We start from the raw sequence: 26,926 nt of genomic DNA, 5'->3' as shown, positions 1-26,926 counted from the left end.
GAAACCCGTTTGAACCCGAATTCGTTCCAACCTGAGGAAACTCCGTATAATTCGATCCGTTTGTAATCCGTTACTAGTTTAATCCGAAATGTTTCAACCCATGACCCGTTTATTCCGAACCAATTTCGATTCGAACCCGTTTAACCCAAACCGTTCACGGCCCATAAGAGAACATTAATTATGTTGCACAACCAATTAAGCGTATGACTATTAGTTATACGGTGTACTTTTACTTCATTCTCCCTTTACATACTCTGCTCAAATGAAACTTGCATGTAATTGATGTAGATTTAAGGCTTAAAGAACTTTCAGGAACGGATGTAGTATTAAACTAAATTATATACTACTCCGTATATACTCAATAACTTATATTAATGATCTTAAATTTTTGACATAAGTTAGTTATCGTTTTTGTCCCCTAATTAAGTAATCGACATTATAATTATATAATTTGGAACCAAATGGACCCGACTCGGTTTCCAACCCGCTACCGAATAACCCCATCCGATATGAAACTGAATCAGATATAACTCGGCTAAATCCGTTTCAATCCGACCCGTATTAGTCCATTACCCGATTAATCCGATCCAATATGAATTCGACCCGATATGAATCCGGCCCGATATGAATCTGAATCCGCTATAGTCCAGCAAAACCCGTTAATAACCCGTCATGTTCCGATCCGATCCGATCCGATCCAACCCGGCTAAAATCCGACCTGTTTACAACCCGGCCCGATATGAACCCGTGCTTAAAAAATCCGACCCGATCCGATCCGTTAAGTTTCCAATCCGATCCGGTCTGACCCGTTAGGCAAATTAATCCGTTTTCGATATGTTTCAACCCGAATCCGATAAATCCGACTCAAAACCGATCCGTTAATCCGATTTGACACCCTAGCCGGGTCTATTCTCCAAGTCTACTTGCACTAAATAAGCCGCAAGTTTCAAATACGCGCCGCCGACTTTGGAGCCAAACATGCATTTTTCATTTTCTCATTTTTTGAATTCAAAATAAATAAAAAAAAAAACACATATTTCCACATCAGCAATAAAAAGGATGCTTATAAATAAGACGCCCTACTCGCTTTCATCCACCCTTAAGGCGTTCAGCTTTCTCTCTCTTACCCATTTCTTACTTTCTCTCTTCTTTCTCTCTCCTGTCGAAGAAGAGAGTTGTCGAAGCAGCGCAATCGAGCATCACAACTACCAGTAGACGAGAAGATCAACAATTTTCAAATTTTCAGCAACAATAATTTATCGTCGATCGCAAACCCTACCTGATTGATTCAATTTAACCAACATTTCTGGTAATATTTTTTATTCTGAAAACCCTAATTCTAATTAGCTTCAATTGGACCAATTCCATGAACCCTTTTAAATTATTTTTGTTTACAAATCGAATTTCTTGTTGAGAGATCTTGATTTTTATTGTTAGGGTTTTGATTTTGTTAATTTCGTGTGTCCTTTAGTTTTAGCAGAGTTAAATTGCTTGTTATGATTGTTGTCAGTTTGAGGCGGCGGAACTCTGCTGTTATTGATTGATTGTCTTTCCCCTCATTGCTTTCCGATGGATAAGTTGTAACTGCCTGTAAAAGTGTAAATACGAATAATTGTTATGGGTTTCATTTTTTGTGGTTTATGATTGATTGAGTTCAAGGTAATATGATCGATTGTATTCAAGGTCGGTCCAGCAGAAACCCAAAAACATTGTTGAAAATGGGTTAAAGATTCAAGCTTGGTGATATATTGCTGGATGTTAAAGATAATTGTTAAAGGGGAGTGGAGGGGGAGTAATTTTCTTTGATACATTCTTCGGTCGTTAGTTCTTGTGTTGGCAATTAGTTTGGGATTCTTCTTGCTGTGTTCTGCTGGAAATTAAAGCGACAGATGTGAAGATCCTCGTTATTACGCACTGTGTATTAGGCAGGGATGCCTAATTCAATGATGGTGATGGTTTCAGATTGGGGAACATGGAATTGCTTGGTTGTATGATATCGACAGTTTGGCACCGATGTGTTACCTAATGAGGAAGCAAAAGTTGTAAGAGATCATATTATTACTGGGAATGGTACTGGGAAGTTGGGAACTTTAATTTCGAATGCTGCCAATGGAATCGTTCAAAAGGTGCTGATGGTGGCTTTACTGTGGGTCCAGCCAGCATACAATTGGGATAATGGATACTCCATCTGTTTGACATATTATCTCTAGTTTCTGTAGGTTTTTTCCCCTTCATGTGATTATGAGCCAAGGTTGTATGGTGAAAGATGAGATATGCTGGTTTACTCTTGTGTAAGGATGACCACATTTGGAAGCTCATGGTGCTTTATATCCGTGGAAGAGGAACTAACAGTCATTATTTATGTATGTCTATTGATAGTCGATAGAGACCGATGACTTCAAGTTGTGAATGGGAACATAGAGATTTACTTGCTTTTAATTTCTTGTTGTGATCATGTGTCTGTAAGTTATGGTGAATTGGTGATAAATGATGTATCCATATTGTTGCTTTATTATCTGCATACTGCATTTTTATATCAACTTTAAGTATAAATCAAATATACTGTACTGGTTAGTTTATCATCTAACAGTTGGTGTATATGCTGGCAGTTTGCTCTTTATTGCATCACAAGTTTAGCCTCCCTTTGCCTTCTCCCTGATATGGCTTAGTGGAATTGTATGCTTACCAGCCTGTTCCTAGTATTGTAGATCTCTCTTTTTCTGAAACATTTTTGTTATACTAAATAGTATAGATCTTCCAACATTCTCATGGGTCTCTTTTGCTCCTTTTGGGTTCCTTATGCTAGGATCATCGTGTAGTGGGTAGTTCCATTTAGTAAATTCGATCCAAGGTGGGACTATCTATCTTAGACCAATTGTGAGACATGAAAGTTGACCCTCCAAAATAAATAAAGTCACCCCATCTCAATTTTAAATTATTGAGAGTCTCATACCAGACTTTGCCTGTAATTTATTGCTGTCCTATTCCTGGGCTCACTTATTTGTTTTTGGTCTCTTATGTGATATAGGTATCAAATTACTGTATCTTTAGCATATCAAGATGCCTAAGACAAGAAGAGATCGTTCTGTCTCTTTTGAGAGGTCTAGAAGGTCACCAGTTCCTTGCAGCTCGAGTTTGACGTGTGAATCTATTGCTAAAAGTCCTCCAGCAACAGTGGAAGACTTAAAAGAATGGGAGGACGCCAGGTGCGCTGTTTGTATGGAACATCCTCACAATGCTGTGCTTCTCATTTGTTCAGCATATGACAAGGGTTGTCGCCCATACATGTGTGATACCAGTTATCGTCACTCCAATTGTCTGGACCAATTTCGCAAGTCTTTCACAGAAGCTTTAACAGAAACACCGTCAGAGGAAGGTATTCAGCCTCTTGTTCAGTCATCAGACATCGTGACCGTCGAAAGTCTTGAAACTATTGTTGCCTCGCAGCAGGATGAAGGGAAATCTCAAGGTTCAGTTGCTGCAGAGATTGGCAGCATGCATAAACTTCAGCAGAAGCTGGTTTGCCCTCTATGCCGTGGACAAATTAGTGGGTGGGTTGTGGCAGAGTCAGCTCGTGATTTTATGAATGCCAAAATTAGGAGCTGTGCCTGTGAAACCTGTGAATATAACGGTAACTACACTGATCTGAGAAAACATGCAAGGGTAGATCATCCACAAGTAAGGCCTTCTGAGGCTGATCCTGAGAGGCAAAGAAATTGGAGAAGACTTGAGAGGCAAAGGGATATAGGTGATGTGCTGAGTACCATCCAATCATCCTTTTCTGAAGATCAAGATGATGATCCCAATCTCCTGATGGATGAGCGTGGTTGGATTACAATATTCTTCCTTTTCCGAGTTTGGCGTCCATCATCTAATTCTAGGAGCAGTAGTTGGTCAGGTACCTCAAGGTCACGAACCCGTGCACAACAAGGTGCTAGAAGGAGGTCAACTGCTAGGTTATGGGGAGAGAGCCTGGAGGCTGAACAAGGTTCTGCTTCTGTAGAGGATGAAGATTCCTCTGATGAGGGATCAGTTGCTTGGAGACGCCGTGTGAGAAGACGTTTACCTACTCCAGATGACGAATCCTGAGTGCCACATCGAGAGTTTGTTTGGTTGACTCTCTCTTTGTAAGAGAACTGGACTTGGGCATATTTATCTTTGTTTGCATTGTGGCATTTGGGGGAATTCAAGGATAAGTTTGTGCTGTAGGAAGCTGCATACTTGGAGATATAACGCTCGGGCTGTTCCGTTGCTTCAGTTTTCAAGATTGGTTTGGAACTGTATTCAAGCATTTCTTTGATACTATATCACATATGAATGAGCGGGTTTGCCGGTTTGTAGTTTTCTTCGCGAAAATGTACCAATTCGAAAATGATACGAGTTACTTATTTATATACGGTTTGCAGTGCAGTTCCATGTTCCAACCTTTGTTTTCCTTCCTTACTTTCATTTCATTTTCTCCCCCCATATTAATTTGTTGTTACAGTAGAATTCCCGGGTACCGTACCAGTATGTATATTATCTTTAAATTTTTTAATAATGAATTAATTATTTTCTTGTCTATTTTTTTTTTGCTCTCGTTGAAATCACTGTTATTATCTTCTTTCAAAGAATTGCTATGTGCTTTGAGTGGTCTTTTCTTACCCATGTCTAAAGGTTTCTCCATTTGTGTTGAGGTGCATTATGTAATTCACAAATTCTTATTAACAAGGGTTGTACAATAAATATTGTACACTAGAGTAAAAGTTAACTCAAAATGCTTAAAAGTCAAGCTTATATATGTAAAAGTTATCTATTTTTTAGAGATATTTTGATATTTACCACCTTTTAAGTTTCATGTTTTTGTATTTACCACCTTATAAAATGTTATTTCATATTTACCACCTTAATCTTATGAAATATTTTAAATTCACCACCTCTTAGCGATTTTCATCAAATTTTCGGCCCATGTGAACCTTGTTTAACTAACTTCTTCAATTGAAAACCTACTAAAAGATGAGGAAAGCTAAAGAAGTTGGTTAAGTGGAGATCACATGGATGAAAAATCTGATTAAATTCGTTAAAAGGTGGTGAATACGAAACTTTTCATAAAATTAAGGTGGTAAATATGAAATAACATTTTATAAGGTGGTAAATATAAAAACATGAAACTTAAAAGGTGGTAAATATGAAAAATTCCATTTTTTAGTGATTTTTATTTTATTTAAATAAAACTTATTTCTTCAAAATCACTAATAATGTATAAAATTAATCATATAACCCTTTAAAAGGTTTATCTATCAATTTTTTTTTACTAATATAAAAGTTAATCAAAACTAGGTTAAAGTTACAAGAAAATGAGTAAAAGTTATATGGGTGTACAATAAATTTATTGTGCATCTTGTGCGCGCAAGACCTTTTGTCTGTAATTTCTGTTCGCTTTCTTATCGGAGACCTAGTGAGGCTGTTAACATTGAACTCACTCGTGTTTGTATCAATGGATGAAAACCATTCTTTCATTGCTTTTCTTTGGTGGGCCATATAAATTACAAATGGGTGGAGGGGATTGAACTTGTAAGTATGTGATTTATCGTACACAGATGTACTTAGAACAATACAAGAACAATCATGTTCGAATTGGTTCAATATTGCCAAATCTAAGTTTGACTACCTTTACATGCATGCGATAGTATGACACGTGCACTTAGCAAAAATGATAAAAGTATGAAAATAATGTCAATTGACCTGTGTTAATTTGCGGAAGCATTAATATATATAGCTCTGAGAGTTTGAGCACTGGAAGAAATCTAATTATACTAGGATTAGGATTAGGCAAGTAACTAGAATCCTATTAGGAAAGAAATGCTAGTTTCCTAAATACATTAAATCAGTCCTAAAATACATCTTAATACTCCCCCTCAAGTGGGAGCGTAAAGGTCACGAACGCCCAACTTGGACAGTAGGAAAGAGAATGCGGGAACACCAAGTGCCTTGGTGAAAATGTCTGCCAATTGAAATTTAGTACTGACATGTGCCATAGAGATCAGACCACGTAGCAGCAGTTCACGTACAAAATGACAGTCGATGTCAATATGCTTCGAGCGCTCATGGAAAACTGGGTTGGAAGCTATGTGTATGGCAGCTTGACTATCACAGAACAAACGAACAGGTTGATGATGTTGTACTCCGAGGGAGGCCAGCAATACTCGCAACCATTTTACCTCCGCGCAGGCATGAGCCATTGCACGATATTCAGCTTCTGCTGACGAGCGAGAGACCGTCGTTTGTTTCTTTGTTTTCCAAGAAATCGGAGAACGTCCCAAAGTCACAAAATACCCACTAACCGACCGTCGAGAAACAGGACAACTAGCTCAATCCGAATCACAAAAAACATATAGCTGCAAGTCACAATCAGCCCGTAACATCAAGCCTTGACCCGAATGCCCCTTCAAGTACTTTAAAACACGAATTGCAGCATCAAAATGATCTTGTCTCGGAGCTTGCATAAATTGAGACAAGATATGAACAACATATGACAAATATGGCCGAGTAATAGTAAGATAAATTAAACGATCAACCAGACGACGATATTGGGCCGGGTCTTTGAACAAAGGACTCGTAGACATTGCTAGCTGGTGGTTTTGCGGCAAAGGAGTCTCCACCGGCTTGCACGCAAGAAGGCCAGCCTCCTCTAGTATGTCTAATGCATATTTACGCTGGTTAAGGAACACCCCTTCGGGAGATCTTGCACATTCGATGCCAAGAAAATATTTCAAAGGACCTAGATCATTAAGTCGAAAGCAATCGTCTAGGTAGTGCTTAAAGGAAGTGCACAATGTAGGATTGTTTCCTGCAACCAGAATATCATCCACATACACCAAAACAGACAAATGATCTCCCCCTTTCCAATATGTGAAGAGAGTATGATCCGCGTGAGACTGTCAAAAACCATACTTACGGAGGGATGTAGTGAGCTTGTGAAACCATTACGAGGTGATTGACGCAGACCATATAAAGACTTGCGGAGACGACATACTTTACCGGGAGAAGCACCCGAAAAACCTGGAGGAAGACGCATATATACCTCCTCATTCAAATCACTATGGAGAAAAGCATTATTAACATCCAATTGATGTACTTCCCATTTTCTGGCAACAGCGACTGCAAGAAATGTACGAACGGTAACCATTTTTGCTACGGGGCAAATGTTTCAGTAAAATCTTCACCCTCTTTTTGGTGGTTTCCAAGGACAACCAACCATGCTTTATCACGTTCAACTGTACCATCTGTCTGGAGCTTAATTTTGAAAACCCATTGACACCCAATTGGTTTCTTTCCTGGAGGCAAGTCTGTAATCTCCCAGGTTTGGTTTCTCTCGAGGGCATCAATCTCTTCCCTCATAGCTTTTCTCCAACGTTCATGTTCTGCAGCTTCTTTGTATGATCTAGGCTCTTTGTTAACATTCAAAGCAGTAACAAAATTACAGTGACTAGTATTGAACTTATCATATGTTACATAATAAGCTATAGGAAACCGCGTACCTGAGGATGGCGATGGCTCGGATGTAGATGAGATGGGGTGCGTATGTCTAGCTGAGTGGAAAATGTAGTCAGTATGCCAAGATGGTGGACGACGTTGACGAGTTGTTGGAGTTGGAGTTGGAGCTGGCACATCAGTAGATGTAGGTGAAGCATCAGACTCACGCGGTGGACTAGGAGTGCTGTGTGTCGTCGATGATGTACCTGCTAGTACTGCCTCATCCTCACACATGCGCAAAGTGACTGTAGGCGATGTTTGAGGCTGCTGTGCAGGCTTGTTCGCACTAAGGGATTGACTAGTGCGTGGTCTACGTGTGTAGACAATAACAGGAGCATAAGCAGAAGCATGAGCAGGAGCTGCAATAGAGTTACTGCCCCTGTCTTCATGCGTGGGTACAGTAGGTGGGTTTACATCTATATCAAAGTCTCCAAAATCCAAATCCGCATACTCTATTGATAAATCTTGTGGAGGTTCAAGTAGTGGTTCTGTAGAAAACAGGAACACATCTTCAATAAATCGAACATCCCTTGACACAAAAGAACTCCCGTGTTTCCAAATCATACACTCTCCACCCTTTCTTCCCAAAAGGATATCCTAAAAATACACATTTTCGACCACGAGGAGCGAACTTATCTTTGTTCCTTGGTTTATTGTGAGCATAGCATAGACATCCAAAGACTTTTAATAAATCCAAATTCGGAGCCTTACCAAACAATATGTCGTATGGGGACTTACCATCAAGTAACTTTGTTGGAGTCCTATTAATGACGTGAACCGCTGTTTTGAGACAATCGTTCCAAAAACGAAAGGGAAGTGAGGCTTGAAATCGTAAAGCTCTTGCTACTTCCAAGATGTTTCTGTGCTTTCGTTCAACCGGCCGTTTTGTTGCGGGGTACCTACACAAGAGGACTGAAATAGAATTCCCACTTCTTGATAAAACTGTAACAAAGGTGTAGTTGTAAACTCCGTGCCATTATCAGACCGTATTATTTTCACAACTTTGTCACACTGAGTTTTTACCATAGCCGGAAAACTACGAAGACAACCTAGAACCTCACTTTTCTCTTTAATTAAGTACACCCAAACTGCCCGTGAATGATCGTCAACAATTGTGAAAAAATAATGAGAACTACAAGAAGAGGACTTTGTATACGGTCCCCATAAATCACAGTGAATTAAACTAAACAAATCATCAGCTTTATTCTCACTTAAAGGAAAAACCGTGCGAGTTTGTTTGGCACGAAAACACACATCACAAGAGTCTAACTCTTTCTTTATTTTGCTATTACTACTAGTATTACTAACATAAGATAAATGTTGGCTTGAGGGGTGACCGAGACGACGATGCAAAAGGAGAGTTGATTCTGCCGTAGTAGCATGAGACGAGATTGGTTGCTCCATTTCTCGAAAGACATACGCCCCATTCCTTAGCTCACCGAGGCCAATCGCTGTCCTCGTTATGAGGTCCTGCACAATACATAGACGATCTGTAAATGTTAAAAAGCAATGTGAGTCAAGAATTAGTTGGCTAACTGAAATTAAATTGCATGTTAGGTTAGGAACATATAAAACGTTCCGAAGTACTAGTCCATTTCCCACATTTGCACTTCCTTGAGAGATTGCTGCTGTTTGTACACCGTTGGGAAGGCTAATAGGACTATGGGGCACGGCACAAACGTCAAATATATTTTCTAAAGTCCTTGTCATATGATTAGACGCACCACTATCAAGAAGCCAAGTACACCCATATTCCTTACCAAACAACTTATCGTTGGATTGGGCACTCTCGAGGAGAGCGATTATGCGCTGCATCTGGTCATTAGAAAAACCCGAGCTCGAGCCTGTGCTTGAGTGACTGTGCATTGCTGGTTCTGTGGTGGTGCTGCCACCAGTCTGTTGTGCTGCATTTGCAGTAGCTGGTAAAGTTGAATACTGGCCACGACCACCAGAACCTCCCCCTCTGCCACGACCACCCCTGCCCCCTCTACCTGCACGCATACTAGGAGGGTAGCCAACGCGTTGATAACATCTCTCGTAGTCATGGCCATATTTACCACAATGAGTACACGTTGGTGGGGTGGAATGGATACTAGCAGGATGTGTATTATGAGCAGGAGGTGTGGTCGAACTTGTTGTAGATTGGACAGCAAAGCTCACAATTTCAGTTTTATCATCACGATCACGAATAATATTCCTGTGTCGTTCTTCTTGAGATGCCAAAGAGAAGGCTTTGTTCAAAGTAGGAAAAGGATCCATACTTAGAATCTGAGTACGAAGGGCTTTGTATTGCTCATCATCATGCCCTAACACAAAATCATGAGTCTTGTCTCTCTCCACACGAGCACGGATCTTAGCAGCAGCTGCACATGTGCAACCACATACCACATCTTCCTTGCCATACAACTCATTCCATAGTGCCACAAATTTGTTGTAGTATGACACAACAGATAAATCTTTTTGACGAAGCGAATTATATTGCGACTTCAATTGATTAATACGAGGACCATTGGAAACACAGTAACGTTCCTTTATATCTATCCACATATCTTGAGCAATTTTATGAGATGCTATACTAGGTTGAATAGACTCATCGACAGAATTGAAAATCCAATAACAAATTGTAGAGTTATTAGCCTTCCGCGCAGTAAATTCAGCACCAGTTTCGTCTATTGGTTTAGTACAATCTCCATTGACAAAACCGAATTTATTTTTGCCCTCTAAAGCGTTAACAATAGTGTTAGTTTAGATGAACAACACAAGAGGGGGGGTGAATTAGTGTTTGTAGATGTTGGATCTACTTTTTCGCGGAATTAAAAACATTAAGAGATTGCAAGAGAGATTTTAGCGTGGAAACCTCTCTACCCTAATAGAGAGGAAAAACCACGGCCCCGTAGGGACTTAAACCCTTTTACTAATTAGGAAAATCACAGTTCCCTAAACTCAACTCCCTTATGAACAGTCCCTCAACCGTTCCTTCTCAATGATCTCTCTAGAGATCTTCTCTCTCAACTCTTCAGCTCGACTCAAGCTGATTCTCTCAATTACAAGGTTCACTCAAACCCCTTCCCAACTCTCAAGTATAAAAGATAGAATAACAAATAGAATCTGAAATTCTGCTGGAGCAGGAACTACGTATGTGGAACAGGAACTGACGGTACTGACGTGGGTTATAATGTAGATTTAACTTAAGCACGTAACACCACTAAGTCAGACAATTTTTCCTAGACTTATGAATGCAGTATATATAGTGATGCATGTTACCTATTAACCCTAGAAGATATATTTTATGTTTATCTTTTATTTAGGAATCCTAGACCTAATAGAACTCTATCATGATAGACTTTTATCCTAAGACTCTAACAAACATATGATCGAATAATAACTCTTTATGCAGTAGATATATTAATGAAAACTCTATCTAAACGACACTCCTTTCCTATCATGACTCTTAAATAAGATAAGCATTATTTAACCATTAACTAATGCAATCCTAATTACTATCAAACACATAATCCTAACTATACTAAAACTCCTTAGTACATGACTTAGTATTATTATGTTTAGACTTCTATTAGGACACAAACTCTAAGGTAACGTGATCTAAATACTATACTCATGCAATCCTATATACTAAGTGCAGACTAGGACCAGTACCCTCGTCATTGACACTGTTCCACGTACGTTGTTCCACCAGCTCCGAACTTTCAGTTTCTAAAACAAATCTATTAAGCACACTAATGCTACTAGATTTTCTTCTCTTCTCTTTCTCTGTACTTGTACTCTTAATTCTCCTCGAGTCCAAGTTTCTCTTCTCTTGGATTCTCTAACTCTTGAATCCTCGTTCTTCCTGTAAGTCTTTGGGTCTTCTTCAAAGTCTTACCTACACACGTCATTTATCATTTCTTTGCATGCATAATAAACCACGTCAGATATTGAGTCAAGTATGATAGATATGCATAAATCATATATTATAATATTTGCTTGACTAAAATACACATAGGATAATATGGAATATAATATATTAATACATAAATAATATTCCTACCCTAATAAGAACTTTAATATGTATGGCAAATATTATGTGACTCAAATACCTAAAATACAGTGAATCTAAACAGTCCTATATTATGCATAATACTAATTATGAAAGCTTAAACTCTAAGCATTTAATCTTTCCTAAAATGCTTATGCAAACTAAAACTCTTAGATTCCTAAACCGTCTACAATACATCATAATATATGATAAATGACACCAGCTATGATATGCATTCCTAGAAGACTCCTAATGCATATCTAACTATATGAAGAGTCCTAAGCACATACAACTATATGTACTTATGATAGGATAATATGAGAGACCTAGACTAATGCAAAATCCTACGTCTAATAAACAACTTATCCCAATATGGATTCTTACCTACAGTATAACAAACATATTAGGATGCAAATATGAAAGTATTATATGCACTCCTAAACTCTATTAACGCATACAAGTACATGTCGTACATGTGACTAGGAAAAGGAACAGTCAGACAACTAGGAACTCTGATAAACAGTTTCTGATCTCTTTCTGGTTGTTCCTGTTGGACCATATAAAGTATCATTTCGTTCTTCCTTTGTCACTATACTTACCACATGAAGTTTACCAATGTAAATGCTAATTTACATATAAACAGCATGTATGACGTAGCCATCTTCACTTTAGTGAACAATAACTTCTCATTTCTCGTGTTACTTGTTTCTTGTTTCAATCATAACTTGTTCATCCTGCGCGCATCTTGACACATATGTTAAATAGATAATCATCATTAGTTTACAATCATCAAAACCTCATTACTCAACAATTTCCCCCTTTTTGATGATGACAAACTAATGATGCTTATCACACTTTAAGCAATAAAAGATTTAGATCTATTCCCCCTTAATTTTGTAAACCAACAACTAATGAACAAGTAAAATGATAGAGTAAGAGCAATACTGATAAACACCAATTATATCAAACAATAAGCATCATACATACTCTTCCCCCTTTTGGCATTATCGAAAAGGGTTATTGAGCACACAATCTTTTTAGGTTAACCATACACACCCCGAGTTTATATGTCACACACACCACCTTATAGGTTAGACACTTGTTTGTCCCAAAAGTCCTCGAGTTTCCAATTTTGAACTAAGGATGTTGTTGCTACATAATTCCAATTCACAATCCAAAGACCCAATGTTAGAAGCGATGAAGTAACTTGACAAATAATAACAAAAAAGGTTAGAAGAAAATGGTTTCAATGTTAATTGCCAAGGGCGAGAGTTAAGTAGAAATGGTGTGAAGAAAAGGCTTGGTGAATAATCGAGTAGAGGGAACCAAGGGTAGATGATGTGTTTGTGGTTTCTTCTTTTAAATGAGGTCCTCAACAATCATTAGAGCTTTTTAATGAATATGAAACCAAACCCAACACACCTCCATCTCTTTGTATGTAGCACCTTATCGTACCAAGTTCCCGTATATCACCAATCTTCCATAAGGAACTGACATCATAGTGAAACGTGGACTGACTGCTGAAATCAGTGCCTGCAGTGGCTGTTCAACTTACCAAGTTTAGTGGACCAGGAACTAACATTAGTGTTGCTTCCTTTTCCTGTTCCTGGTCCTAGAACCGTCTGTTCCTTTACTGCTCAACGAGTGTATGAGTTTAAATTTCTGTAACTCATTGATATTCTTCATAATAATTGAATTCTAGGAGAAAATAATAAAGTACAAGAATTGATCACCTTTGCTTCAATTTTTTGATTTTTTGATTTTTTTTTTTTTGATTTTTTTTTTTTGATTTTTTTTTTTTTTTTTTTTTTTTTTTTTGATTTTTTTTTTTTTTTTTTTTTTTTTTTTTTTTTTTTTTTTTTTTTTGAAACAAAGGCGTCATTACAAAATTTTGAGCTTTCCTAGAGTATAAGATCATATAATAATATAGAAAGGACTTACCATTAAATATAAGTTCCACCATCGAATATCAAAATCATGTTCAATGTTCCCTACCTTATTCCCCCTGAGTTCCTTACCATCTTCTTTCATGCGGAACCTTGTAGAAGTGAAGTTCCATATGATACCTAGTAAATTTCTATGTGATACGTACATCATATGGTGATTTTCCTTCAAAGCTTTTATTGATAAATAATAACCCGCTGCTTCTACTTCATCTTTGACTTCCCTCTCAAAACATATTCATAATTATTACTCTTCATGCATCGTCGAACCATAGGAAAGAAGAATATATTTTTGGAGTTCAAGGGTAGTGAGAATGTGAAGTGGTAGAGTACACATATGATATGAGATAAGGAGAACATTCAAAATTATTGAAAGATGATATGGAGAAAGACAAGATCAGGATTGTAGAGTATGATTGAACTTAGCACACACCCACAATCATAAGATTGTAGAATTATGCTAATGGCTCGGCCTGGGTAGGCTCAACCCAATCACAAAAACACAAACCTGACTTGGGGAATGATATTGGTATTGAAAGTTTGTTCCCTCTAAAAGATTTAAAAAGAAGTGCAATATTTCAGGAACACTACTGCCTTGTTCCTTCAACGTTTCTTTCATTTGTTCCTTTGGCAACTTAGGAATTTTGTATTGGGACAACATCCAAATTTCTCAACGAGTCCTCTAATACTTTTAGGCAAGTGAATATGTCTTTTAAAACATGAGAATTGAGTATGACACATTGACTTATAGGTGTGCATGATTTACTTCAATTGAAAAGTGTACAAGGGCCCTAAACGAAAAGTTCATTTGGGAAAAGAGTACTTTATGCTCATGTTAGTTTTAACAAGTCTTGTTCCTTTACTACTTGGTGATAGCATCAAAAGCATTTATTCACATGAAATAACATTTAGAAGGTTTCTTAAAATAAACGGTGCGATATTCATGCAATTTGACACATCGTTAATATGAGTAAGAGTGTTATACCTCACATGGTCCAAACTTGCTTGAAACTTTGGATATGGTTTGATCATTGATTACTTACGAGTTTCATTAAGTGTTAGTTTCACACATTTACTTCAGTTGCTCCTTGTGGCCCCTTTTATTTGTTGAGATCTTGTTCGTGTTCCTTTTTCTTCTTTGCTGGAACGCTCTAAGTGATGATGAATGGTTCGTCTCAACTGCTCCCTGTTCCCTGTTTCTCTTTCATCTGAACAGGAACTCGTTCTCTTTCCTTTGGTCTTTATTCTTGACCGTGCTTCTTCATCTTGGGTTGTCTCGCGTAGATCTGAGGAATAAGTTGCATTTGTTTGGAGTCTTTTTTAACCAGTAAAGCATCTTTGTTTTCGCTCACAATGATGTAATAACAATACACCTTGTTGATGTTCCTTGTTGTCCATTCACTAAGAGAGTTGTTCCCGAACTTCTGTTATATTTCTGAAATTGAGTTCCTCATGAGTTGGACCAGGAACTTGTGCGTCAGCGTCAAAGCCTTCTCATGGATACGTTGGTTTTCGTTCCTGTATTCTTAAGTACTTCAGTCGTTCCGCCAAATCTTGGTCTATGTTCCCTTGATACGTGGAACATATTTTAACGCTTCAATTTCTTTTCCTTCAAAACCTTATCGTTAATTTGCACAACTAACCAAACACAAAGTGAAGTTAATAATATAAGAAATAAAGAAAACAAAGTAATTCACACAAAGTAAATAAGGATTTTGATTAAGCTCCCTTCTTAATATCACTCATAATTCACTCTCCTTATCATAGTCTTGGAAACTTCAATTTGATCCATATGAGCTTGTTCGTTGTTTTCATCCATCTTGATTACAGGGAACTAACTTGTTGTGGAGGAACTGGATTTGACTTTTTACTGTTTCCTTATCCAGTTCCTACTGCGTCTGTTCCTAATATTTCAACGGACCTTAAGGGATACACCATCTTTCCTTTCCTTTTTGTGTGATTTGTTTGCTGTCCATTTCTTCGTTATAGATCTCTTGCATGATGATATAAACATGTAACACAACTTCTCTTCTAGAATCTCTTTTAAAGGCTTTTCGTGAGACACACTTATATGTCTTCAAATATGTGCATGAATAACATTTTTGTCATGAGCTTTATATTGTCTTTTCTCACATATGGCCTGCAAAATAGATCAGTTCTTGGTCTTGGGTACCCAAATTTGCTTGAGTCCCTTGTTGTTAGTAGGAGTAGTCAGATGTGCCTTTTTAAAAAAAAAATGTTTTACTATACTACTAATACTAACAAGATTAATTATGCATTCATATGGTACTGAATAAGTAAATAGTTCATAATGCATAACCTTCTTGACTTTAGGCATTCACCTTGAAAATATTAAAATAACAGTGCTTAAATAATTCAGTTCCCATAAGTAGGAACAATCAGTTCCTCCAGATTTGTTCCTTGTACTATTTCTAGTGAGATGAAGATTGATAATATTTTTTTTTTTTTTTTTAAATGATTTGAAAACCTACTCTTCCATTGAAGACACGTAAAAATCGTATTTAAAACAGTTAAAGTCGGATTTCAAATTCTAAAAATAGATAAGGTCATCTTTACTAGAAACAGTTGTAGGAACATGTCTGAGTTCCATCAAAGTCAATTGAAAACTTAAAGTCGGAAATTTCCATATAAGCTACCTACATGTGTTCAACACTTCACCAATAAGAAACTTATTTTGATTCGTAAAACCTGTTTTGAAATTGATATGACCTGTTCCATAAACGATATATAGGTTGTTCCTAGTAAATTCAGATTTTGAAAATTTTATTTTGAAAATCTGATTTTTCCTTTTTATTTGCATTATGAAGAAGTTCAATAATTTTTAAACACAGATTTCAAAACTCTTTTGGAACCAAAAATTGTTTTACCGAAAACAACACAAGAAACAACGAATCTCAGTTCAATCTCAATAATTTTGGTGTTCATGGTCACGTGGTTCAATTCAAGTTACATGACCTTTTCGAAAATTTGCAAAAACAATTTTTGATATCTCAAATCAATATTGCTTTTAACAAGTCTTGTTGCACACATGTTCCTGGTAAAATATTTATGAAACAAATTCTTTGCAATTTTTAAAATCTATTTAAAAATCAAACTTTTCAGATTCAAGATAATAAAATTATATTTCAAACTTTTTGGAAAAATAGAAATATTTTTAATATCGACAAGACTGGTAGAAAATTTTAATCTTGCTGGAATTGTGCAACAAACAAGACCACTTTGTTCCTCTTCAAAACCGCAAGAACTATTTTAAATTTAAAGCAAAGCCCTATTGAAAACTTGTAAATGAACATGGTTAATTCAAGGTTGCTCACAATCAATCGTTGATTTCTATTTCTGCGTTACGGAATGAACACACATATGGCCAATAATATATAACGTATGACGTTCATAATATTTAACAATTAAGAGCGAACATAAATAATATCATAAAGATTGAAAATTTACCTCCAATTATTTTTCTTCAATCTTTGTGTTAATCATCATCATCAAATACGTGCTATCCTCCTTTTCGTCCATCAAGAACAGCAGAATTGTGGGAACTGTTTCTTTCATAACTTTGTTCATCTTTTCCCGGATCACTCATCAGGATTACCTGTAAAATATAGAGCACCGGCTCTGATACCAATTGTTAGTTTAGATGAACAACACAAGAGGGGGGGTGAATTAGTGTTTGTAGATGTTGGATCTACTTTTTCGCGGAATTAAAAACATTAAGAGATTGCAAGAGAGATTTTAGCGTGGAAACCTCTCTACCCTAATAGAGAGGAAAAACCACGGCCCCGTAGGGACTTAAACCCTTTTACTAATTAGGAAAATCACAGTTCCCTAAACTCAACTCCCTTATGAACAGTCCCTCAACCGTTCCTTCTCAATGATCTCTCTAGAGATCTTCTCTCTCAACTCTTCAGCTCGACTCAAGCTGATTCTCTCAATTACAAGGTTCACTCAAACCCCTTCCCAACTCTCAAGTATAAAAGATAGAATAACAAATAGAATCTGAAATTCTGCTGGAGCAGGAACTACGTATGTGGAACAGGAACTGACGGTACTGACGTGGGTTATAATGTAGATTTAACTTAAGCACGTAACACCACTAAGTCAGACAATTTTTCCTAGACTTATGAATGCAGTATATATAGTGATGCATGTTACCTATTAACCCTAGAAGATATATTTTATGTTTATCTTTTATTTAGGAATCCTAGACCTAATAGAACTCTATCATGATAGACTTTTATCCTAAGACTCTAACAAACATATGATCGAATAATAACTCTTTATGCAGTAGATATATTAATGAAAACTCTATCTAAACGACACTCCTTTCCTATCATGACTCTTAAATAAGATAAGCATTATTTAACCATTAACTAATGCAATCCTAATTACTATCAAACACATAATCCTAACTATACTAAAACTCCTTAGTACATGACTTAGTATTATTATGTTTAGACTTCTATTAGGACACAAACTCTAAGGTAACGTGATCTAAATACTATACTCATGCAATCCTATATACTAAGTGCAGACTAGGACCAGTACCCTCGTCATTGACACTGTTCCACGTACGTTGTTCCACCAGCTCCGAACTTTCAGTTTCTAAAACAAATCTATTAAGCACACTAATGCTACTAGATTTTCTTCTCTTCTCTTTCTCTGTACTTGTACTCTTAATTCTCCTCGAGTCCAAGTTTCTCTTCTCTTGGATTCTCTAACTCTTGAATCCTCGTTCTTCCTGTAAGTCTTTGGGTCTTCTTCAAAGTCTTACCTACACACGTCATTTATCATTTCTTTGCATGCATAATAAACCACGTCAGATATTGAGTCAAGTATGATAGATATGCATAAATCATATATTATAATATTTGCTTGACTAAAATACACATAGGATAATATGGAATATAATATATTAATACATAAATAATATTCCTACCCTAATAAGAACTTTAATATGTATGGCAAATATTATGTGACTCAAATACCTAAAATACAGTGAATCTAAACAGTCCTATATTATGCATAATACTAATTATGAAAGCTTAAACTCTAAGCATTTAATCTTTCCTAAAATGCTTATGCAAACTAAAACTCTTAGATTCCTAAACCGTCTACAATACATCATAATATATGATAAATGACACCAGCTATGATATGCATTCCTAGAAGACTCCTAATGCATATCTAACTATATGAAGAGTCCTAAGCACATACAACTATATGTACTTATGATAGGATAATATGAGAGACCTAGACTAATGCAAAATCCTACGTCTAATAAACAACTTATCCCAATATGGATTCTTACCTACAGTATAACAAACATATTAGGATGCAAATATGAAAGTATTATATGCACTCCTAAACTCTATTAACGCATACAAGTACATGTCGTACATGTGACTAGGAAAAGGAACAGTCAGACAACTAGGAACTCTGATAAACAGTTTCTGATCTCTTTCTGGTTGTTCCTGTTGGACCATATAAAGTATCATTTCGTTCTTCCTTTGTCACTATACTTACCACATGAAGTTTACCAATGTAAATGCTAATTTACATATAAACAGCATGTATGACGTAGCCATCTTCACTTTAGTGAACAATAACTTCTCATTTCTCGTGTTACTTGTTTCTTGTTTCAATCATAACTTGTTCATCCTGCGCGCATCTTGACACATATGTTAAATAGATAATCATCATTAGTTTACAATCATCAAAACCTCATTACTCAACAAATAGCTTTCTCCCATATATCATAATTGTGTTCCTTTAGCAAGTATTTTGACAAAGAATTGCTAGGACCTTCAGATGGATGTAAATAATATATGGAAGAAGCATCGTGAATTAATTGAATAGGAGTTTTACCTTCACCACCCATGGAGTTAGAATTATGGAAAACTAACCAAAATAAATAATGCTGCTTGACCTTGCGCTAAAACTTCGGGCGCCAAGACGAGGCTTCAACCACAGCAGGCAAAGGAAGCGCAGGAAGCTGGTGAGAGCAAGGGAAAAAAAAGATTAAAAAAATAAAAAATAAAAAATTTGAGGATCAATTAACCATTGGCTGTGATACCATGATAAACGTATGAAAATAATGTCAATTAACTTGTGTTAATTTGCGGAGGCATTACAATATATATAGCTCTGAGAGTTTGAGCTCTGGAAGAAATCTAATTATACTAGGATTAGGATTAGGCAAGTAACTAGAATCCTATTAGGAAACAAATGCTAGTTTCCTAAATACATTAAATCAGTCCTAAAATACATCTCAATAAAAAACGAAGTTCATTAGTTGACTTTTATAAATTTTTTATTTATTTTGATTTTAGAGTAAGGATAGTTAGGATAATTCATATTTTTTGATTCCCCTTAGAAGTTGGCTTATGTAAATAGAGACAATTTCTTGATGAAAAATAATATATGCAGCACTAAGGGTTATGTATAACTATAAGTGGCTAAAAATAAAATATTTACTTGATTAAAATTAATTACGCCGATTGAAGCCTAATCTTGTCATACATTTCTAGATTAATTCCAATTTAAAACATACTCTATATGCTATTTGTAACCCTAAGGGCTGCATATATCATTACGTTTTAATCTTTATTTATTATGATGCCATAAAAAACGAACCCCCATTTTCCTTCCAAAAGATAAACATTTTTACTTGAATTAAAATTTGAAAATTTCAAAAATCATCCCAAGAAAAAGGACAAAGATATTTACTTCAATGGATTTTCAATTTAGAGGGCATTTCTTTATTACACACAAGTTCTCAAACTCTATCTCTACTTCTCTACCCCTCGTGCCTTCCTTCACTCAGCTCTCTGCGTCTCCACTTAGCAAAAACCACCTGTTTTCCGCCGGACCCGAAGCAAACACTGGTGTTCCGACTTGTCTCAACGGAACTTCCACTAGGCCCACCACCGGTCCACCGTTCGACAAACTGACGCTCCACCAAGCCTTCCACCGGCCCACGGCAGGTATGAAAAGAATCCTCTGTCTCTTTTAATAATTCGTTTTTTGTTTTGGATTGAGGATTGAGATAATTTGGTCAACTTTTAATTGATAATTTGCTTAATTTTTTATTGATTATTGGTTGCTGAATTGATAAAAGTTTCAAGCTTGTTTATCAATTTGGTGAATTTTTTAATGCATTTCTATATTTTATTAATTTATTTAACATAATTATCTACTCATGTGGGTTAATTGAGTGACATTAGTTCGTTAATTAGTGTCTTAATTGGTTAAATTGTCAAATTGATATGTTAAACAGATTGAATTTGTTACTCGGTCGTTTTCGAAGTTTTTGTGTGAATTCGTTGCTGCAATCGTAGACTTGTTGTGGAATTGGAGTAGTCAAAGAGTGTATTCTGGCTGTTTTTCTCAATATATATTAATGTTGATAGAAATTGGAAGTTTTGGACATGATTGCTTTGGTCATTCGTCGAAAATGTTACCATAGATTGCTCCCTAGTTACAAAGATGTGCTCGTAAATTCATGTAGTTTTTGTTTGAATGGTTGATATTATGGAAGACAAAAATAAGATTGGTGTTAGCACCAGATTCTTGGTCTTCAATTACAAGTAGTATTGTTGTACTTGAGTTTCTTTTGAAGGTAAATTATTGTATGTTTTTCCCTTAGATAGTTGTTTATTGTATTATGAGATAAGTTTGTACACCTTTGAAAACTCCTATGAATCTTGATTGACCCCCCCAATTTTAAATTCTCTAGATTGCCCGAGAGTCCCGGAAATGCAAGTCATGCAACAGTTCTTCCTTGATTGAAGACACACAACCTCTTGTCAAGCTTGCTTAGACCTATTCGTTACCTATGGATTAACTGTTCAAACATCTGAAATTTCCATAATTTTTTTGTCTACCATGTCCATTAATGGACTACTTCCTTCCATTCCACTTCATAATGCTCCTTTCCTTAATTTTCTTCCACGTAAGCTCAATTTAGCGCCAAAATTTAAAACCGAGGCTACGACACCTCAAATTGTGGGTCTTAAAGATATACCACACCCTAGAAACCACTCATTCTCCAGAATCCGTCTTGCTGATGATTTTTCCGATTCCAAACATCAAGCTGCAGAAGATGAGATTGTTGAATGTCTCTCTATACTTAACCAAATTAACAGGAACAGTGGAAGTACTAGCAGCAGTTCTTCCGCTTGTAAACAAGTTCATGGACGTCTCGTCAAAGTTGGTGCTCTGAAAGTTCATGCTACCTTAGGGAATATGCTAGTGGTGGCGTATTCAAAGAATTTAGAGTTGTTCAATGATGCGATCAAGCTGTTTGATGAAATTCCTAAGAGAACTGTATCTGCACATGCTGCATTGATAAACTCGTTCTGTCGATCTGAGAAATGGGATGATCTTTTCTCGATGTTTGGGGTGATGATAAATGATGGCATGTTACCTGACAGATATCTCATACCAACCATCTTAAAAGCTTGTTCTGTGATGCAAATGGGAAAATTTGGTAAAATGGTTCATGGGTATGCCATAAGAAGGGGACTTGCTGCAGACGTCTTCGTCGGCAATGCTCTTATTGATATGTATACAAACTGTTGGGGATTGAAATTGTCAGAGAGTGTGTTCGACGCAATGGCTTCAAGGGACGTGGTTTCGTGGACTGCCCTTATTGTAGTATATATGGTTCACGGTCTTGTAGACAGGGCAATAGATACATTTTGCAGGATGGAGCTGGAAGGTGTGGAAGCCGATTTGATTTCTTGGAATGCACTTGTCTCTGGCCTTGCCATGAATGGGGAAATTGAATTTGCTCTAAAAACTCTAGAAGAGATGCAAATAAAAGGGGTGAGGCCACAAGAGAACACTTGGAATGGAATAATCTCAGGCTGCATTCTGAATGAATGTTACGAACATGCTTTAGATGCACTTGTTAAGATGTTTTCGACTTCCTTGACCCCTAATGTTGTGACAGTTACTAGCATTTTACCAGCTTGTGCTGGCTTGAAGGATCTAAATTTAGGAAAAGCAATTCATGGATATGCTATCAAACATGACATTCATTTCGATTCTCATGTCGGTGGATCATTGATTGGTATGTATTGGAAATGCGGAAGAATTGATGATGCAGAAAGTATTTTTGTCATGATAAAGCAAAAAACCACTTTCATATGCAATGAGATGGTTGCAGCTTACATGAGCGTGGGAAATGTGGAGCCAGCTCTTAGAATTATTGAATCAATGAAAGACTCTGGTCCAAAACCTGACGTTATTACTTGTAACACAATGCTTGCTGCCTATTTCAGAGATGGCAGAATTGAGGACGTTTATAATCTGCTGTATGAAATGCCTAAAATGGGCTTGTTACCAAATGTTGTCACGTTCAACATACTAATATCTGGTTATCAGCAATCTTCCTTGAGTCATGAAGCTCTGAAACTTTTCCAGGCTATGCAATCACCTCATAGTGGAAGCTTTCTTTCACAAATATTGAAAATTTCAATTGAACCAAATCCTGTCACTGTTACTGGTGCCCTTGCATCTTGTGCTGATTTAGGTTTATGGCGCCATGGAAAGGAACTTCATGCTTATATTGTCAGAAAAGGTCTTGACGCTAATATTTTTGTTTCAAGTGCACTGGTTGATATGTATGCAAAATGCAGTGATATGGCCTCAGCAACAGAAGTTTTCTGGAGAACAAAAAACAGGAACACGGTTACCTGGAACACACTGATAGCAGGTTACATCAACAGAAGGCAAGAAGATGAGGCATTCATTCTTTTCGATAAAATGCTTGAAGAAGGGGTTGAACCAAGCCCTGTTACTTATATGATACTTATTCCTGGCTGTGGAGAAATAGGAGCTCTTAGATTAGGGAGAGAGATGTATGGATACCTTCTGAAGAATCAGTTTGATGACTCTGATAATTACCTTGCAAGTCCTTTGATAGACCTGTATGATAAATGTGGTGGGGAGGTCAAACAGGTATTTGACCCCAAATTGCAATCTAAGACCACATTTAAAAATGATATTTTAATGAAATACATCCACTATACTTCTTTTGTACCTATTTTTGGGACCTTTTTAGAACCTTTCTAAGAAATGTTAGAAGTGCTTAAAGGAATGGTGTTACATGTTACAGAATTATAACATCTATAGTGAATACATTAGACTTCTACACATGTTTGCTCTAACATTTTGTCTCTTTGTGAAGTATGAAAGTTGCTGATGTGAATGGTTCACATAGCGTTTTTTGTTTAGGACTGTCCTTAACCACAAGACACTGATAAGGGGAATCAGACTGGGACGGTATCGGTGATGTAAAATACAGATGAGAGAGAGAAGGATACTCGTTCCATTAATGGCTATGGCAGGGAAAGAAGTGGAGAGGAAATTGGGAAAATGATACCCACTACAACATAACCTGCGGTGAACCAGCAGTGTATAAAGTGTCAGTGCTTTGGCAAAGACGGTGTGTCATTTCAGCATTTTCTAGGAGCGTTGTAGTGGCTTCCCAGATAATTATATGCCAGTAGCCATACCTACTGTAAGCAGATCAGAATTTTCAGTTTTTAATGATCATGCATAAAAGGCCATAAGTTTGTATATAATGTACAGACCTAATATCTCTAAAATCTACAATCAAGAGAAATCTCTTTGCTTCCTCTGGTAATTCCCTTCAAGATCAAAGTAAGACAAGGAGTTACTTGCTTTGATAATTTTCTGTAAATTTTAGGAAAGCAAGAGATTAGCAACTCAATGTGAAGAACTAATGTTACTGCTATCTTGATTCTGCTTGGCTGACAGGTGAGTTGTCCTTCCTTGATCTTATTTGAAATAGAGTACTCATATCGTATGGTTGATTTGAGCTGTCCCTTTATGCATGCCCTTTGTCCCAAGACATTTTTTTGTTGTATAACTGTAGGCTCTGTAGCCATGGTGTACCATATGGTGCTAAAAACCAGTAAATTTATTCAGTGATGAAAGTGTAGTTTTGCATTATATGGGCCATTCTTTTCATTATTGATAGACTTCAAAACAATGGGAAAGGCTATGTTTAGTATAATCAACAATGGTACTTTTTTGTATTATTTATGACCTCAAGCTGTATTGTTGTAACTTCTAAGATACTTGCTACTTGCTTGTGCTTTCGTTGAAAAGGTTTCTATTTATCGGTGCAGGAATTATGACAAGTGTAACTGTAATGTTCATGAAAACCTTAGTTTATTATTGATGCTGTTGATAATACTTCATAGATACAATTTATGTACTATTGGTAAACAACTTCTGGAAGTATTTACAGAAATGACTGAAAAGTTTATTAAGAAAATCATGCTTAGTTAGTGCCGTTGATGACTATTGAGATGAAGCATCATTGACTTGTGAACAGTTAATATCTGAAGTTCTCATCATCTTGTTGGCTGAAATATCACTTGCAGTGTTTATATCCTTTGGCTGCACAAGGAAAGATTTCAACTTGACACCCGTGTAAAAAGGGCAACGCTGAGAAATCATTGTTGGTAAAATTAGGGCAAGACGCTTTATGCTTGCGTAGTAGATTTTTCGTTAGAAGGGAAACCTTCTTAAGAAGGTTTCATTGGAAGGGAAATATCTTTGTATTGCTGTTATGAACGGCATTGCTTGCTTGCAAGCAATCTATGGAACATGTTTTTATACCTGCTACCCTGTATATCATAGATACAATTATAGCTCTTTTCTGTAATTTCTGCTTGCTGTTTCAGCTACAGATGTAACTGCCTGCTATTCTATTTCTGTGAAGGTGCTACCACTGAATATGTTTTTATCAAGTTGTTCTGTTTCAGTGTTGTTTCTTTGATCTATTGCAGTGACACAGCATAGCTGATAGCTTACACGCCTTTTTTTGTTTGATGATTCCAATATGTTTGATGCTTCTCATTTGCTGTTTTTTTAGCACTGCTCTGTTAATTCTTGTCTAATTTTTATATATTGGTTTAATTGATTCTGAATGGGTCATCAAGAAATTTCAGACTTGAGGTTCTGTTAATCAGCATAAGCAACCAAAATAAAGGGAAATTCTCCAAAAGAGGTAGCTTGGTGTAATAAGCTGATGTAATGTTAGTGTGTGTTTAATACTTTAATGCAGAATTGATACTGTTGAGCTAGTTAAAATAATTGTCTTATTGAATTCTCAATGTTTGAGTATCTATTGAAGACTTGCAGTAATGGCTTTTGGTTAAACATGGATAATTTATGATTATCCATTGGTTAGTTTAACTTAGATACCAAATTGTGCAGACAAAATTTTGTTTCTTGGAGGCCAAATCCGTAGAGTGCAGATTGGCAAACACATTAGGGCGATGGGGCTATACTAGTATCAGCTGCAAGATAAACATTTCTTTCTTCAGTGGTGTTCTGCAAGATAAATGTCTGAAAATATACCTGTATTGTCTGTTTCATTTTCAGTTTCCAGTTAACTGGTAGTTAAAGTCCCTGACAGAAGGCAAAGGTTTGTACAGATATCGTCTGTAAGGTTAATTGTAGATTTGTAGTGAAGACCAAGCAATGTGTTATTTCTTGAGAGAGAAAATACCTTCAATTTACAAATGAGATGACGGGAAATTGTTTGCTGGTGAATTCTAGTTGGTATTATGCAGCTTTTAGGAATGGAGTTATATGCTGTACCAAAATTGTCATAATGAGAATGGAATAGTTTTACCAGTTTTCAGTCGATTTGTTGTGATGGAAAAACCCAGCAAGAAGCTTTCAAGCCACTTACGCGGTAAAACCTGGTTTACCATATGGCATCTGGCATTGATGCTGACAGTAGCAAGAGTTCTTCATTGCTGCATGAAGCTAGCCGGTCTCCTTGTTCCATTAAAAAACACGTGGCCGCAGTGTTGCAGAAGCGGTATCTTACAGGTGATACGACGTGCTTCACATGTATTACTGGATTTTGATCTAGTTGTTAATTAAGGATGATTTTACAATGGCTACATCATTTTTGTAGCCACTGTAAACTTTGAATCATGACCATTTATATAGTATATCAAATCTACGCCATTCATTTTCTATTGACTTGACTTTTTAAATGATTTATTTTTCTTTATAAAAGAAACTCATTAATAAAAATATACTTCTTAGATTAAAATGAAAAATAATTTATTTTATTTTCCTCTCCTCTCTCCATCTCCGGGATGAACATTCATCTTTGTAATTTCTTTACAAGTATTAATTTGTGCATACGATTTTTTTTATATATATCATGTTTAACAAAATTGCATACTCTAACGAGCAGAAGAACACAATGGTATTCGTTCAAAAAATATATAAAATAAGAAAACAGTAGAAAGAAGAACAATAAAAATAATATAAAACTCAAAAAATAATTTCAAAAGTTGTGCAAGAGTAATTAGAGGATACTCTGTAGTTTTTAAAGCAGGAAAACCAA

General features: G+C 36.4%; 2 protein-coding genes across 4 annotated transcripts; both read left to right on the top strand.

The window, feature by feature from the left end:
- Nucleotides 1-1,100: 1,100 nt before the first annotated feature.
- Nucleotides 1,101-4,563, top strand: LOC110797612 (uncharacterized). Its single transcript, XM_022002719.2, has 2 exons — nt 1,101-1,309; nt 3,029-4,563. Exon 2 carries the CDS (start codon nt 3,061-3,063, stop codon nt 4,087-4,089), a length of 1,029 nt encoding a protein of 342 aa, XP_021858411.1. The 5' UTR covers nt 1,101-1,309; nt 3,029-3,060; the 3' UTR covers nt 4,090-4,563.
- Nucleotides 4,564-20,271: 15,708 nt separating this feature from the next.
- On the top strand, nt 20,272-26,534 carry LOC110797611 (pentatricopeptide repeat-containing protein At1g19720). Of its 3 annotated transcripts, none has more exons than XR_008928060.1 (3): nt 20,272-20,501; nt 21,254-24,303; nt 25,774-26,534. XR_008928060.1 is itself a non-coding variant. In XM_022002718.2 (2 exons), exon 2 carries the CDS (start codon nt 21,403-21,405, stop codon nt 23,593-23,595), a length of 2,193 nt encoding a protein of 730 aa, XP_021858410.1. In that variant the 5' UTR covers nt 20,272-20,501; nt 21,254-21,402; the 3' UTR covers nt 23,596-25,237. The 3 variants fall into 3 exon arrangements, 1 of the variants encoding a protein (XP_021858410.1); XR_002535882.2 differs by lacking the exon at nt 25,774-26,534 and adding an exon at nt 24,936-25,237; XM_022002718.2 differs by lacking the exon at nt 25,774-26,534 and having other exon boundaries at nt 21,254-25,237.
- Nucleotides 26,535-26,926: the final 392 nt, after the last annotated feature.

The sequence above is a fragment of the Spinacia oleracea genome, chromosome 2 (genome assembly GCF_020520425.1).
Source record: "Spinacia oleracea cultivar Varoflay chromosome 2, BTI_SOV_V1, whole genome shotgun sequence".
Taxonomy (NCBI): Eukaryota; Viridiplantae; Streptophyta; class Magnoliopsida; order Caryophyllales; family Amaranthaceae; genus Spinacia; species Spinacia oleracea.
The sequence above is the reverse complement of the archived record's forward strand: the minus strand, read 5'-3'. Positions and strand labels throughout refer to the sequence as shown.

What these genes read in the sequence shown, in the direction of transcription:
- LOC110797612 (XM_022002719.2), top strand. Translation starts at nt 3,061, where the DNA reads ATGCCTAAGACAAGAAGAGATCGTTCTGTCTCTTTTGAGAGGTCTAGA.
- LOC110797611 (XM_022002718.2), top strand. Translation starts at nt 21,403, where the DNA reads ATGTCCATTAATGGACTACTTCCTTCCATTCCACTTCATAATGCTCCT.